This window comes from Chroicocephalus ridibundus, chromosome 1 (assembly GCF_963924245.1).
Source record: "Chroicocephalus ridibundus chromosome 1, bChrRid1.1, whole genome shotgun sequence".
In the NCBI taxonomy this organism is placed as follows: Eukaryota; Metazoa; Chordata; class Aves; order Charadriiformes; family Laridae; genus Chroicocephalus; species Chroicocephalus ridibundus.
The window spans coordinates 168052606-168067898 of NC_086284.1; the positions used below are offsets into that span (position 1 = coordinate 168052606).

The window sequence follows — 15293 nt, forward strand, 5'->3', positions numbered from 1 at the left end:
AGTCCATCCACTGTTTGAAAGGCGTGCTACAGTTAGGCATGGTGTCCTTTCCACTGAGGACGTCATTGGTGAACTGCCGTTTGACTTACAGTAGATACAGAGATACAGAACCTTCCATCTCCTGTAGGGATGGACAGGTATCCAGGGAGAAGCCCTCAGGGTGAGATGTACAGCAGCACACATCTTGCCATCCTTCCAAATACATTTTTCTGAAGGAGTAAAAGCTTTTTTGCATGAGTTTATCTGCTTCCCTAGGGTCCTTAACGGGTATGTATTTCTTGCTTAAATCAGTCTCCTTGCAGAGGTGATAAATCCCATGTGGTGACATATGTGCCTGTGAAAGTAGCTTGATATTACAGGGAAATGATCAGTCTTCCAGGCAAAGCCCCTACAACAGCAGTGAGTGAGATGTCAACAGCTAAAAACTGAGGTGATTAAAAAGGAAGCAAACAAGTCTGTTACGAGCCCAGGCAGACTTATCCTCTTTTTTTTGGGTGGGACTTAGCACCCTCGTTTAAAAGCACGTTGCTCGGCACTTACCAATTTTGTTTTTCCCTTCTTCGTATTTCACTCTCTGTAAGATATGGTGTACAATTCTACTTCTTGTAGCGTTATTGAAGAAAGTATCTTTGTTGTGTATGATGAAACTATATAAAAATACAAACAAAGGGCATCTCAGGAATAGTTAGTAACATGTCTAAAGCAAATATTGAGTTCCATTACTTCCTGTAGCACACTAAAAATCTACAGTATGTGAACAAGTGCAAGGAATATTAAAGGACACCACATTAAATGAGATGATTCACTGGATGCGATGATGTCAGTAACAGTATTCATTCCCTAACAAAAAATTACATGGGGAAGTCAGGAGAAAGATCAAAGATATCTAAGCATTCATTATGATAAGCATCACTTTTAGATAATTCACTGAAAACTACAAAATACTTGCACAAAAATTTGCAAAAGTGTACGATTTGTAAGTGCAGCTGTAGAAATTAATGTTTGGTTTCTCTTTCAGGCTTCTTTATTATGCTTTGCCATTAAGAGTCAGATGGAAACATGTACTTGGTAAACCACTCTTACTGAAAATCAAATACTAAGTTAGAGACAGAAAATATATATTCCTATGTTTGGTCCTGGAAGCTAAAATAGAGTAGAAAATTAGCTTTCAGAAGCTACTTATGGAGTTATGTATGAATGCAGGTTCAATACTTTAGACAGAATTGTGATGAGTCCAGGAAATTTAAAAAAAAAAAAAAGCAACAAAATATATTGTATTGATTAGGTTGGCTGGCATAATATATTTTATATAGATTTCTTAATCCCAATATACATCCTCAAGGAGAACAAGATAGTTTAGCATATCTTCATAATCACTTGAAAAATGCAAACTATATAAGAATATAAGTGTATACAAATACTGTTTCAACTTGTCAGTTAAATCCTGCTGAAGAATTCTTACAGTTGCTTGAAGTGTGTAGGGCTTCAGGATATGCTTTGAAAGTTGTTTAGATGCTTGAATAAGCAGTAAGTGGATGGAGTTTCTGATTAAGTAGGCCTGTGCATATATTGAGGAAACCAATTTTTTTTTTTTACCATGTGGTCCTTAATAACAGGCTGAATAAAAAGATTCATATTTTATAAAATACTTTGGATAGGAGGTAAGACTGTTTTCCTCCTCTGTGTTGGCAAAGAGCTAGGGAATTGAATAAACTAATAAATAAAATGGGAAAATCATAGAGATGTCATAGGGAGACCAGCCTGTAGGTCAGTACATTAGACAAATCTGACTTTAAGAGAGAGCATCTTAAGAGAGAGCTTGTCATGGATATAAGCATCATCTTCTCTTCTGCACAACATGGGATCCACTGCTCAGTTTTCCCTACAGGTAATTTTACCCAAAGGAAAACCTGCTATTTCAGAAGGAATCTTTACCCATGGGAAATCCTACGTGACTTTGCACCTCCATAGGCATTTGGAAAAACAGGCAAGGAGTACAGCTTATAGACTTTGGGGACCCCATATGCTCCCTCTTTATTATCAAAGTTCTCTGCCAAATTTTCCATGCAAGACAATCTATAAGTTCCGTATGTTCAGCTTCAAAGGCAGATAATAAAAAAAGTCCCAAAGTAAAGGTATAAAAGCCAAGTTGCTCCAAAAGCACCATAATTAATGAAACCCGGTTTTCTAGATGTTACTATCTCACGTCTCCTTTCCCGCTCCGCCCCAGATACTCACAGATCTTTTCTGTGTCCACAATGTACTCAGTACTTCACATCCCTACTATTCCCAAAGTCCTACACATGCCCTACAGTACCTGTTGAAAGTAATTTGATTTATGCATATTGGCTGATTACCATGTGCATGCTGATTTACCAATGGGCTGCTACCAAACAGCACATACAATCGGTGTGCACTGGCCACTGCCTTTTTGGTATAGGCACAATTTCGGGCCACTACTCCATTTCAAGCTGCTGATACTCACAAAGTAAAGAAGACTGTGCTTAACTTTGAGACAACTACACCTGTACCAAATTTAGTTGAAAGTAACCAGTATGTAAAATAATAATTATTAGAAGGTCTTTGACAAAAGGGAAATACTGTCATCATGTAAGTCTTAATGCTTAAAGAAATTAGATAAAAAAACCATCTAAACTCTGAACAGACAGAACAGCGTTATTTCCATCTGAAGCTGGAGCTCTGTATTTGGCCATTTTAGTAGCAGCAGAAACAAATTAAAAGACTGTAGTAAACCAGAAATGACCAGTTAGTATTATTCCCACTTTGTTTCATTTTCTTTTAATGTCTGACTTTCCTCTCCAAGATCTCACCTCCCAGACGGTATTGAATGTTAAAGAACCATGAAGATAACTTATGAAATCAAAACGGCACAGTAATTTTCATTCTGACTTAGCTATGAGTTCTTGCATGATTCAATTGAGAATTGAATCACCTTATCTGGGAAACTAGCAACACTGATCCAGGTAACACCAATAATGTTAATCTATTCTCCTTGTGATATAAGGTTATCTTGTCCACCTGTTATCACGACTGTGTCATACTGCAACTACAGGTAGCTGTTACATCAGCTTTTTTGGACATTTGGGCTAATAGTTTTTCTGCATTTAGTCACTTCTATTTTCATGAGTCATGAATGAAAAAAAGGTAATATGCAATCTTAAAAAGAAATAAGAACCACTTGTTTCAACAAACACTTTACTCATTTGCATTCATTTGTAAACTTACCAATTGTGTTGTTATAGCTTTTGATCTCACGTGGCTGAGAAGGAACAAACAGATGTGTTTGTGAAGCAGATGTCAACACCTCAGTATAATAACTGCCATGGAGAACTCTGCCTATTCCAGAACTAACTGAAGCAGTCCTAAAACACGTGTGAGTATGAGAGCTGCAGAGGTTCTGCCCTGCCCATCCTTGTGCCCGTAAAAGACATCTGAGGGCAGGAGGGGCAGAGGAGAGGGAGAACTCACCATGACTAGAGTAGGCGAAGAGGGGAAGAACATATCCTTCAGTGTTTTCCAACACTACTCATGGAGACATGGATGCAGAAGAGATGCTAGATTTCATCAAAGGTGAAAAAGGAGTGCTAAAATGAGTCCTCTGGATGTTCTGGACTACCCCTAACAATATCATTGTTTTGGGACAGAATTGCATGTGGCAAAGGTTAAAAATAATCCTCACCTATTTTTGAATATAAAAATCACAGAGTTTTTTTGCTTTGTTTAACTCAAATAATCAGATCATTTCTGTGAAATTGTCTGTAGAGTAGCCCCTGAAAGAGCAGTATCACCATAACCAAGGGGGTAGGGAGCTCTGGCACAGGAAATAAAAACAGGCAGCCATGAGTGGCAGGCATTGAAAGGTTGAGAATATCTTGAGTAGTTACAACTATTTTGTTACAACATCCCAGTTAGAGGTTGACATAAATTAGGACAATGCCAAGAAGGTTTCAATTTATCTCCAAAAACACAGGACTTGCTCTTGTCAGGTGAGAATCATGCAGTTCTGTGCAGCACTTATCCCTCTTTACCACCACCCTTCTCTCCTACACTTTATGGGCATTTCTTCCTCCAAAATTAATGTGCTCCAGGTTACCTTCTTTCTGACTGTGGGTGGTAAATCCATATTCACAGAATAGCCATCAAGGCTGTTTCATGGTCTACAACATCCAATGAGGTATTCAGAGGAGAAAGACTTTCTCAGTCTTTGGAGAATCTCACCCTTCAAATTTCAGTTCACAGGGGCCAGAGCTGAAGATGTTTCCAAACTAGGTGTAGATAAGCATTCATCAGACATAATTGAGCTATAAACTGCACAAGGCAGAGGCTTTCTAAAGAGCTTTTTAACCCTTGTTGCTTTCTGAAGGAACGGTTTCCTCAGATGTTCTGTTTCTGCTGCTCTTGTTAGAATTTCAATATGCACAAGGGCTTGAATATTCATTAGAGCGATACAGCTGGTTTTCAGGCTCAGTAAGGATTCAGGCGTTATTCAGGAGACAGTTCAGTTGAAGGTTTTGATCACTTTGTCACCTCATTTGTAAGATAAAAAGTAAGTAAGGATTAATACACTATTATTTTATTACCTGTGAAGTTAATGTATAGGTAGATAATAAAGCCAGTGATTTGTTCCACAACAGTTACAACCATTAGCCTGGTCCTGTAAGTCTTATTTGTGTGAGCTGTCTTTACCCAAAAGGAAAATACCAATGAAGACAATGAGAGCACTTCTGGCAGGAAAGGTTCCAGAGTTGATCCTTAATTAAAGTCCCTTTTAAAAATGTCATTGTTGAAATATTGCTCTTACATTCATACTGTAAGCAACATGAAGAGTCAGTGAAGGTTAATTGCTTTGAAATTATATTTGTAGCTTTCTTAATTAGACTCTGAACTGGAGATTTCAAACTATGTTTCCCTGGATAACAAAGCACAGCAAAACTGTCATCTAAAGAAGGCCCTCCAATTAATCCAAATTCAACCATGAACAAACTAACAGTGAATTCCTGTTCATACATTCTCTTCGGTAATTTTGGAGGTTGTACAAACCCTGTGAGGGTAAATTTAGCTCTTGAATCTTTGCCTAACATCCATTTGGAAAGAAAAAGAAAAAAGGTTTTACTTTTCAACTTATTTTGGAGAAGCAAAAAGCAGGAAAAGGCTATTTTCTGCTGTAGTGGTAAGATATACAAGCCGAAAGCTGAATACCCATGCACTGGTTAGAAAGCTACAAAGTGAGGATGTGTGCGTGCACCTATCAACATGCAGCTTTGCTCCACGGGATCCCCAGACACTGAAACACTCAATGTCTGACACTCACCATACGAAAAGGTGTGTTCCAAGCAAATGCCTGTTGCTGGAAGCAGTACAAACTGAAAGCACAGATGTTGTCTGCAGTAGTAATCACTACACGAGAAGCACATTCTTTACTGCAGGAAAATTGCCCGACCCTCTGCGCTCCCAGGTAAACCACTGGTGGTAGCTAGCTGTCGTTGGCTGAGGCAATAGCAGGTTTTTATCTCACTCAACACAAGAGAAATAAAATCATCAGCTGTAGTAGCAGCAACAGGATGAGCCTGCAGTATTCCAGTGAGAATATTACCGCACATTCCTGTAAGTTTATTTGTTTGAAAAAATGTATATTATTATCACTTCCTATTTATTTTCATTTTGCCTGACTTTTAAGGCTGCAGCTGAATAATTTGTTTATCTAAAAGAAAATGTTTATTAATGGTTATCAGGGATTTTTTTACATCATGTGCCTAAAACAGAATCACTTTGGGATGAAGAATGTATTAGTAGCTTTGTCTGTTTCAGATTTGGCATGTCACAGCCTCAAAACTGCTAAAGTAAAATAGAGAGTCGTGAAGTGCTGAATCTCTCCTCCACCTTCTTCTGCCGTTCCTCCCAAATCACCCTGCCACTCAAATCACTTCGTAATTTAAATTGGTTCACTCAGGAATATTCATCTGAGATAGATTGAGTTTTATGTATGTTTCAGTGATGCCCTGTTTCATTCAGTGTGCCAGGCAATTAAAACTTCCAGAATCAGAGAGAATTTTAAAAAAAAAACCATTACAGGGCATTTCCAAGTTTGATTGCACAAAGATTTGTTTAAGATCAGGAATCTTACAGAACTGTGATTCCTTGCTTATACAAAGCCACTTAGTATAGTTATTATACTGTAGATGTATTTAAATACAAGAATGACCACCCTGGTTCAAAACAAGTAAGTGTCCATGCAGCCCTGTGCCTCGTCTCCGGTGGTCGCAGCTCTCTGACCCATCCATGATCTTGGGGTGAGGCAGCTCAGGGGGACATGGGCACAGATCATCTTGGTAGGGATGGGATTTATTAGGGACTATCTGAGCCCTAGAGAAAGTTTAAAATGTAACTCCACCCTGAGAGACACATATCTTGGAAATCTGACAAAGGCACAGGACAAGATCCTCATGTACCACAAGGGGACATAGTACAAATGAGAATAACTCTATTAACCTCTGGTATACAGGGCCATTTATGTTTAATTAATCCAGATGCTGTCCTAGTTGTCATAATTGTGTAAATTTTTAATCTAATTTTCACAGAAGAAATAAATATTTATTTTCGGTGGTTTATTCAGTTATATATTACATTAATATTTAACCAGAGAGTTTATTGCCTTTGGAAGAAAAAAAAAAAGGAAAACATTTTCCTAGCTAGTATACAGCTATCTAAGAAATTGCAGATAATTATTACTGTTACTATTCCCAGCTGACTAGCAGTTTGCTACGTAAAATAACTAAGATGTAGTAGAAAAATAACTAATTATCATCATGTCCGATGGAAAACACTTTTCACATATTGTGAACTGCGCATTCTTGTAACTGATAATTATCAGAAGAAATGCTTTGGCATAAATAAAGCCCTTCCCCAGGCTGTGGCTGCAGAAGAGAGATACTACTCAGAAGTCTATCTTGAAAATTATCATTCTGTATTCCACACGATTACAACAAAATGCTTGCCTCAGCCAGGCAGAGCTTTTTTCCTCCAAAAAGAGATTTCCTATTACTTAGGAAATAAGATGAATTTTGGATTTCTCTTATACTGAGAATTTTGTGATATACCCTACAAGGTATGCCATAATCCCTTTAGAAGAAAACCTGAAGCCATGCTGCAAAAGTTATAGGCACATCTCACAAATGCGATTCTTGCAGTTTTCTCCTTTGCCCATTTTGGAGGGAGGGCAGATGGTTAGCTGTGTCTCTTAGCGCAAATTTAGCCTTTTTCTGAAAGCTAGCCTTTCTCCACATCAGGCCTTTTCCATGTGAATGGAAAAAAAAATGCAAGAAAGAAAAAGAACATCAATATGATTTACTAAAATTGCAAATGATCATTGTACATTGGTATTTCAAAAATAATAATTCCCATTGAAAAAAGCCCCGATCAGGCCTTGCTGGTTTTGGTCTTAACTATTTTCCACCCCAGACTCTGCATTCTAAGTATTGTCAGTCATCTGTCTTTCCATGCTTTTAAAAGTGGCTGTCACAAATGAAGACTGTATTCAGATCATATTTCAGATATCATCTGTATCAGGCTGGAGCCCTAGATATGAAAACTGTGTCTAGATCAAAAAAGATCTATTGTCTTGCTGTCTATGACTTGCTGAGGTAAAAAAAAACATCTGAGGCTATGAAGAAAGGAAGAAATAAGGAATTCAAGACCCAGATTGCAATATTTAGACAAACATCAAATATGGGCAAACTCATATGAATATTTAAGGAACAATATTTTAGAAAAATAAAAGCACATAAAACCAGGACAGAAGGAAGAATTCTGCAACCTCCAGCTATGCTGTGTGGCAAAACCTACAGTGAGGACATGGAGATCTTACTGGAAAACTCAGTATATGGAGATTTATACTTCCAAGATGGTTGTATTTGTGAATGATTTAGTACATGACCATTAAGCAATCATTAAACATATCTTGGATAAACATTGATTTATTACAACCCAGAAATTCTAGATATGTTCAGCTGGCAAAAGTACATATATTGCTCGCCAGCAATACTTGTAAAACAGCCAGAAAAGTCCATGTTAGTGTAATTGAAAGACTGATATATTTTAGTCTCCCAAGGCTGTTTCTTAAGGAACAGTTTAATGTACTTCTCACTTAATCTCCTCTCACTTCGGATTCCAGATTTGCAAGAAAATCTTATCTTTTTTACTATAAACTTGAAACCCAAAATCTGTACTTAAGGAGACACTAGTGCCATTTTTCAGCTACCACCTTAACACAGCGCACAAGGACTGAAGGCTGAGGTACTTAATGCCTTCTTTGCATATTCATACTTTCTACATGGGCATCTTTACTATTGGCTTGTTGTATACAGGTCTTTCAACAGAAAGCGTATGTATATCTTGGAATAAGCAGCAATTTGAACAAAGTAAGAAGCAATTCGTACAAAGTGAGTGAATCCCAACATAATTCACTTCTTGACTGTTAACTGATACTAACAAAATAATTCTTTTTAACTCTACATTTACAATTCTTCGATACCCGCACTCCACAATCAAAGATTAAAAGCACATACTAAACATGTTCCTGAAATGCTCTGCTTACCAACATACCCAGAAATTCTTGGAATAATTAAAACTCCTGCATGCAACTCACTAGACAAATATTGAACAAGTCATTATATTTCAAAATTCTAGAGAAGCAGAATAAGACAGACACAGACAACAGGCTGGAGTGTGACGGGAACACAAGAATCCTCTCAGAGCCAGCACCTTTTGGGAAAAGGAGGGCAGCTCAGCCAGCATTTTATTAGTGCCAACACAAAAGGAACGGAAGACTACACAGAAAGCAAAACAGAAAATGTCAGGCCTGCTGGGGAGTAGAGCTTCAAAGTCTGCAATGATGCAAGAGAAGTGCCAGACGACAGCGGGAATGTTAATGAAACTAACACAGTATTTAATAACATCCCCCACCAGTTTACCAACACAAACATGAGCAAGGCAGAAGAATGAAAAAAATATTCTGCTTCATACACGCCAATTCTCCTTCCAGCCACAAAAAACGTTTATTATATGCTATAATTTTAAGGGAAGTTAGTAGTTAATCTTAACAAAAATACCAACCCAGCCATCCCAGTTCCTTCATTTTTTATTATCACTGGTCTATTCTTGAACTAATTTGCACCTTCTCTTCCTCTTGCAGGGCACAATAACTGACTCACCTTTTTGCTCAAGTATGGGAAGACTCTGTAATCTGAACCTGATGTCTATTCAGGGCACAGACATTTAGTGGAGAAAACCCTGGCTGGCGACTGGTGCTAGGAGCAGAATTCTACTGAAATTTCCCTGGAGATTTGCACCTGGTTTTGTTTTTCTGCTGTATTTGGAAAGACACTACTTATGTCAGAGGAGGTTTATTTTATTCATCCCTGTTGCAGCTAATTGTTCATTCAAAGCGAGGCGTTTAAAAGCATTACCTCAACTTGGCTTCTCCCTCAGTAAAATCACATATTTCACACTTTGAGCTGCCTGTAATTCATTCTGCATCACATGAATCTCCTGTCAGTATCCTGGTCAGTGCTGCCTATTTGTGATTTTGTTCCTTGGTAGTCAAAGATTGTTTCCAGTATCACAAACACTGTAACTACCCTCAAGACATACTTTTTCTCCGAAATTTGACAACCCTGAAATTCCACATGAGACCTGAAAGTCACAGAATCACAGAATCTTCATAGTTGGAAAGGACCCTTAAGATCATCGAGTCCAACCAAACAACCTACAATCTCTGCCCTTCAGAGCATGCCCTGAAGTGCCACATCTAGATGTTTCTTAAACACCTCCAGGCATGGTGACTCAACCACCTCCCTGGGCAGGCTGTTCCAGTGCCTGACCACTCTTTCAGTAAAGGAATTCCTCCTAATATCTAACCTAAACCTCCCCTGCCGCACCTTCAGACCATTACCTCTGGTCCTGTCATTATTTACTTGGGAGAAGAGGCCAACACCCACCTCTCCACAACCTCCTTTCAGGTAGCTGTAGAGGGCAATGAGGTCTCCTCTCAGCCTCCTCTTCTCCAAGCTAAACATGCCTAGATCCCTCAGCCTCTCCTCATATGACCTGGTCTCCAGACCCCTCACCAGCCTGGTAGCTCTCCTCTGGACACGCTCCAGCACTTCAGTGTCCCTCTTGTACAGAGGGGCCCAGAACTGAACACAGTACTCGAGGTGAGGCCTCACCAGTGCCGAGTACAGAGGCATGATCACTTCCCTACTCCTGCTGGCCATGCTATTCCTGATACAAGCCAGAATGCTGTTGGCCTTCTTGGCCACCTGGGCACACTGCTGGCTCATGTTAAGCTGGCCATCCACCAGCACACCCAGGTCCTTTTCTGCCGGGCAGCTTTCCAGCCACTCTTCCCCAAGCCTGTAGCGTTGCTTGGGGTTGTTGTGACCAAAATGCAGGACCCGGCACTTGGCCTTATTAAACCTCATACCATTGGCCTTGGCCCATTGATCCAGCCTGTCCAGGTCCCTCTGTAGAGCCTTCGGACCCTCAAGCAGATCAACACTCCCACCTAGTTTGGTGTCATCTGCAAACTTACTGAGGGTGCACTCGATCCCCTCATCCAGATCACTGATAAAGATATTAAACAAAACCGGCCCCAAAACTGAGCCCTGAGGGACACCACTGGTGACCGGCCACCAAGAGGATTTCACCCCATTAATCACAACTCTGGGCACGGCCATCCAGCCAGTTTTTGACCCAGCGAAGAGTACATTTGTCTATGCCATGATTCGCCAGCTTCTCCAGGAGAATGCTGTGGGGGACGGTGTCAAAGGCCTTACCATAGTCCAGACAGACAACGTCCACCACCTTCCCTGCATCCAGAAGGTGGGTCACATGGTCATAGAAAGAGATCCAGTTGGTTAAGCAGGACCTCCCCTTCCTAAACCCATGCTGGCTGGCCCTGATCCGTTGGCTGCCCTGCACTTGCCGTGAGAGCTCACTCATGATGATCCTCTCCATGATCTTTCCTGGTACCGAGGTCAGGCTGACAGGCCTGTAGTTCCCCGGATCCTCCTTCTGACCCTTCTTGTAGATGGGCGTCACATTAGCCACCCTCCAGTCATCTAGCACCTGCCCTGTTGACCAGGATTGTTGATAAATGATGGAGAGAGGCTTGGTGAGCTCTCCCGCCAGCTCCCTGAGTACTCTTGGGTGAATCCCATCTGGCCCCAAAGACTTATCTACGTCTAGGTGCAGAAGCAGATCATTGACTACTTCCTCCTCGATTATGGGTGGGTTGTTCTGCTCTCCATCCTTATCTTCCAGCTCAGGAGGCTGAGCACCCTGGGGATAGCTGGTCTGACTATTGAAGACAGAGGCAAAGAAGGCATTAAGTATCTCAGCCTTCTACTTGTCATTGGTTGCAACTTTCCCCCCAACATCCAGTAAGGGATGGAGATTCTCCCTGGCTTTCTTTTTGTTGATGTATTTACAAAAGCTTTTTTTGTTGTCCTTAATGTTAGTGGCCAAGTTGAGCTCCTGCTGGGCTTTTGCCTTCCTAATTTCCTCTCTGTATAACCTAACGAGATCTCTGTACTCCTCCTGAGTTGCCTGTCCCTTCTTCCAAAGGTGGTAAACCCTCCTTTTATTCCTAAATCCCATCAGAAGTTCCTTATTCATCCAGACTGGCCATTTTCCCCGCCCTTTAGACTTGCAACACTTGGGGACAGCCTGCTCCTGGGCCTTTAAGATTTCCTTCTTGAAGAGTGTCCAGCCTTCCTGGACCCCTTTGTCCTTCAGGACTGTCTCCCAAGGGACTCTCCCAACCAGTGTCCTGAACAAGCCAAAGTCCGCCCTCCGGAATTCCAAGGTGGAGGTTTTGCTAACCTCCCTCCTTACATCGCTACGAATTGAAAACTTGGCCATTTCATGATCACTAAACCCAAGACGACCTCCGACCACCACATCTCCCACTAGTCCTTCTCTGTTTGTCAACAGTAGGTCTAGCAAGGCACCTCCCCTGGTAGGCTCACCTACCAGTTGTGTCAGGAAGTTATCTTCCATGCACTCGAGGAACCTCCTAGCCTGCCTGCTCTCTGCTGTGTTATATTTCCAGCAGATACCTGGCAGGTTGAAGTCCCCAACAAGAATAAGGGCTGGCGATTGCGAGACTTCAGCCAGATGCTTATAGAATACTTCATCTGTCTCCTCATCCTGGCCAGGTGGTCTGTAGCATACTCCCAGCACAACATCTCCCTTATTTCCCTTCCCCTTCTACCTTACCCATAAACACTTGACTTTATCATCACTGGAATCTAGCTCTATACAATCAAAACACTCCCTAATGTACAGAGCCACACCCCCGCCTCTCCTTACTTGGTTACCCCTTCTGAAGAGCTTATAGCCATTCATCGCAGCAATCCAGTCGTGACAGTCATCCCACCATGTTTTCGTGATGGCAACTACATCATAGCTGTCCTGCTGCACAATGGCTTCCAGCTCATCCCGTTTGTTGCCCATGCTATGTGCATTCGTGTAGATGCACTTGAGCTGGGCTACCGATTCCGCCCCCATCCTTGGCCCTTTATCCCTAGGCTCATTACTAGTGGGCCTGGTTTTATCCCCTTCCTCCTTCGATACTAGTTTAAAGCCCTGTCCATGAGCCTTGCTAACTCTTGTCCTAGTACCTTTTTCCCCTTTTGGGATAGGGTTTTCCCATTCCTAGTGAGCAGGCCCGGTGTCCTGCAGATCAAACTATGATCACTGAACCCAAAGCCCTGCTCATAGCACCAGTTTCGGAGCCAGGTGTTGATCTGTCCGATTTTCTTGTTTACCCATTCGTCAGTCCCCAAAATTGGAAGGGCAGAAGAGAACACAATTTGTGCTCCCGAACCCTTGACAAGCCGTCCCAAGGCCCTGAAATCTTTCTTCATTGCCCTCAGACTTCTACTCTCCAGCTCCTCACTGTCTGCCTGTAAGATCAAAAGAGGGTAATAATCTGAGGGCCGTATCAGGCCGGGAAGCTTCCTGGCTATATCCTTAACACGGGCCCCAGGGAGGCAACAGACTTCCCTGTGGGAAGGGTCCAGCCTGCATACGGGACCCTTGGTTCCCCTCAGAATGGCCCCCCCTATGACTATTTCCCTCCTTCTGCTCTTCACAGAAGCAGTCTTAATGCATGGAGCATCTAGTAATCAAATGATTTCTCTAGTGACATTGGTATGCCATTGGTATGCTTGGACAAGTGTTACTGATAGGTCTTAATACTCGCATTTTGCAAGCAGTTTTGCTTCCATAAAAGTAAAAGATAGAGAACTACAAATGAAATTACATTCTCTTCTTTCTTCTCTTTGTTCTACCGTTGTAACTAGGAATGAAATGCAATGCCAGTTTATTTCAACCATCAGTGTTAGAAGGGATAATTTTGATTATGCTAAAGACACAGAAATGCTGAAAAAGAAGTTTTAATCACACCTTTAAGAGACAAAGAACAACTGCAGATCTGAACCAAGAGAGAATTAGCCATTTGACTACTTTAGGTATGTAATTGAATTTCCAGTGAATTAAGAGGAACTTTTCCATTGATTGTTTTTAGCTTGAGCTGGACCTTTAATTATTAGAAATGCAGACAGACTTTATGCTCTCTCAGGACTCTCCATCTCTCCCTTTGTGTGGCAAAGAACTAATTTGAAGGCACTAGTCTTTAAGACATGAACTAAGAAATTGATTTTTTCCAAGGTGAATCCAGAAGGAAAAGTTTTCACCTTGTAATCAAGATATAATAAAATACTCACTGATGGATCCTTTGTTGGCTGAATGGAGCAGTATAGCAGTCATTCTCCTCCAGATCTGGCAGTGTCTCCTTGTCCAGTTTCATTGGCTTTCTAGGTAACCATCCTCGAAACCTGCTTATTTGTTTCTCGATCCTGCAGCACATGAAAAGTGTGAGCATTTGAGATAGTGTTTTTTCATTACATTACAGAGAACTTACAAAGAACACATGCTAGCAAACTAGGCCACTTAATATTTACAACTGGAAAAGAAGAAATGTCTTTTGACTTTTTTGAGGCAGACCAAATTATACATGCTGAACTTGATTATTAATAACCAGCTTTCAGCAGAGGAGCATCTTATTTTGTCTCAACAGAAAAGCAATGCTGATAGTACATGCTGCTATAAATCTTATTAAGCCCAATAAGCTCTTGGCAACTCTCTAAACCTTTATTTCTCAGCGTTTCAGCTTGTTTAAATTTCAGGCTTAATTGACACATTAGACTTTGGACATACAAACAATAGAATGGCAGAGACTGTGACAGAGAGCTTTGGCAGCTAAACCCCAGCAAGTTGCATCTCTTTACTGCTCTCTGTATGGATTCTTACCCTGCAACTGATGCTATAAAAAACAGGCTACTGTGTTCATTTGGTTCCATTGTAGTGTCTTGCAGTACTACAACCTCCATGAAACCAGAATATTCAGTTTATAGTTTAATAGGCGACTGCTACACAGATTCTTACACTTAGAAGGTGAAAACAAACTAAGATCAAGGTGAAGAAAGGACGGATTTAATTGCAAGTGCACTCATGCAAAGATGCACACTGAAATGAAGGGAAAGGGAAGAATCAGAGCTGATTGGAGAAGATAATCTAAACCAAATTCAAATCCAAACCAAAATGTTATAATGAAAAACATGTGAGAAAGATGAGATATGTCTGGCACAATGAGCCCTACTCTCTCAGAAGTTCCTAACACCTTCAAGTCCAAATCAGTGATCCCTGCCTGCAAAAATCATAGACAACAAATTATGGACTATGCACATACTTCAGTCACTGGATGAATCTTTCCAGGACTGGAACTAAAGGGCATGAATTGACATCCTTTGAAGACTAAGTCCAGTTCTGGATGAAGTTCAAGGACTGGAAATGTAGTTGTTTCTTTTCTTTTGACAGAAGTCAGTGTGATAACTTTATGACCAGCAAACGCTGTGAGCGCTGCACAGTCACTTTGAGGGAGGGCAATCCATACCCAAGCAGCTGAGCATGTGGGAAAATGACATGAAATTATTACATACTTTCATTTAAAATACACATAATGTTTCCTGGAATATTCAACCTTCTCCCTTCAGCTATTTTTACCTTGGATAAGAAAGATAATGCTAATTTTTAAACACGGGCACATTTCAAAATTGTAACCAAATTAGCTCTACTTGTTTTGGTACCATTTGTGTATTCCCATTCTGGGAATAGCATGGCGGGGGAGGGAGGCGTGGTGGTATTTACCA

General features: G+C 40.9%; 1 protein-coding gene across 11 annotated transcripts in view; it reads right to left on the bottom strand.

Annotated features, from left to right (window-relative positions):
• The window catches only part of ANO4 (anoctamin 4), a 201991-nt gene that overhangs the window by 56558 nt on the left and 130140 nt on the right, over positions 1-15293 (bottom strand). For all 11 annotated transcript variants that reach the window (XM_063322711.1, XM_063322704.1, XM_063322710.1 and 8 more), the window contains 2 exons: positions 13809-13940; positions 541-647 (listed from right to left, as the gene is read on the bottom strand). In XM_063322711.1, coding sequence (XP_063178781.1) covers positions 541-647; positions 13809-13940 — 239 coding nt within the window. The remainder of the gene's footprint in view (positions 1-540; positions 648-13808; positions 13941-15293) is intronic.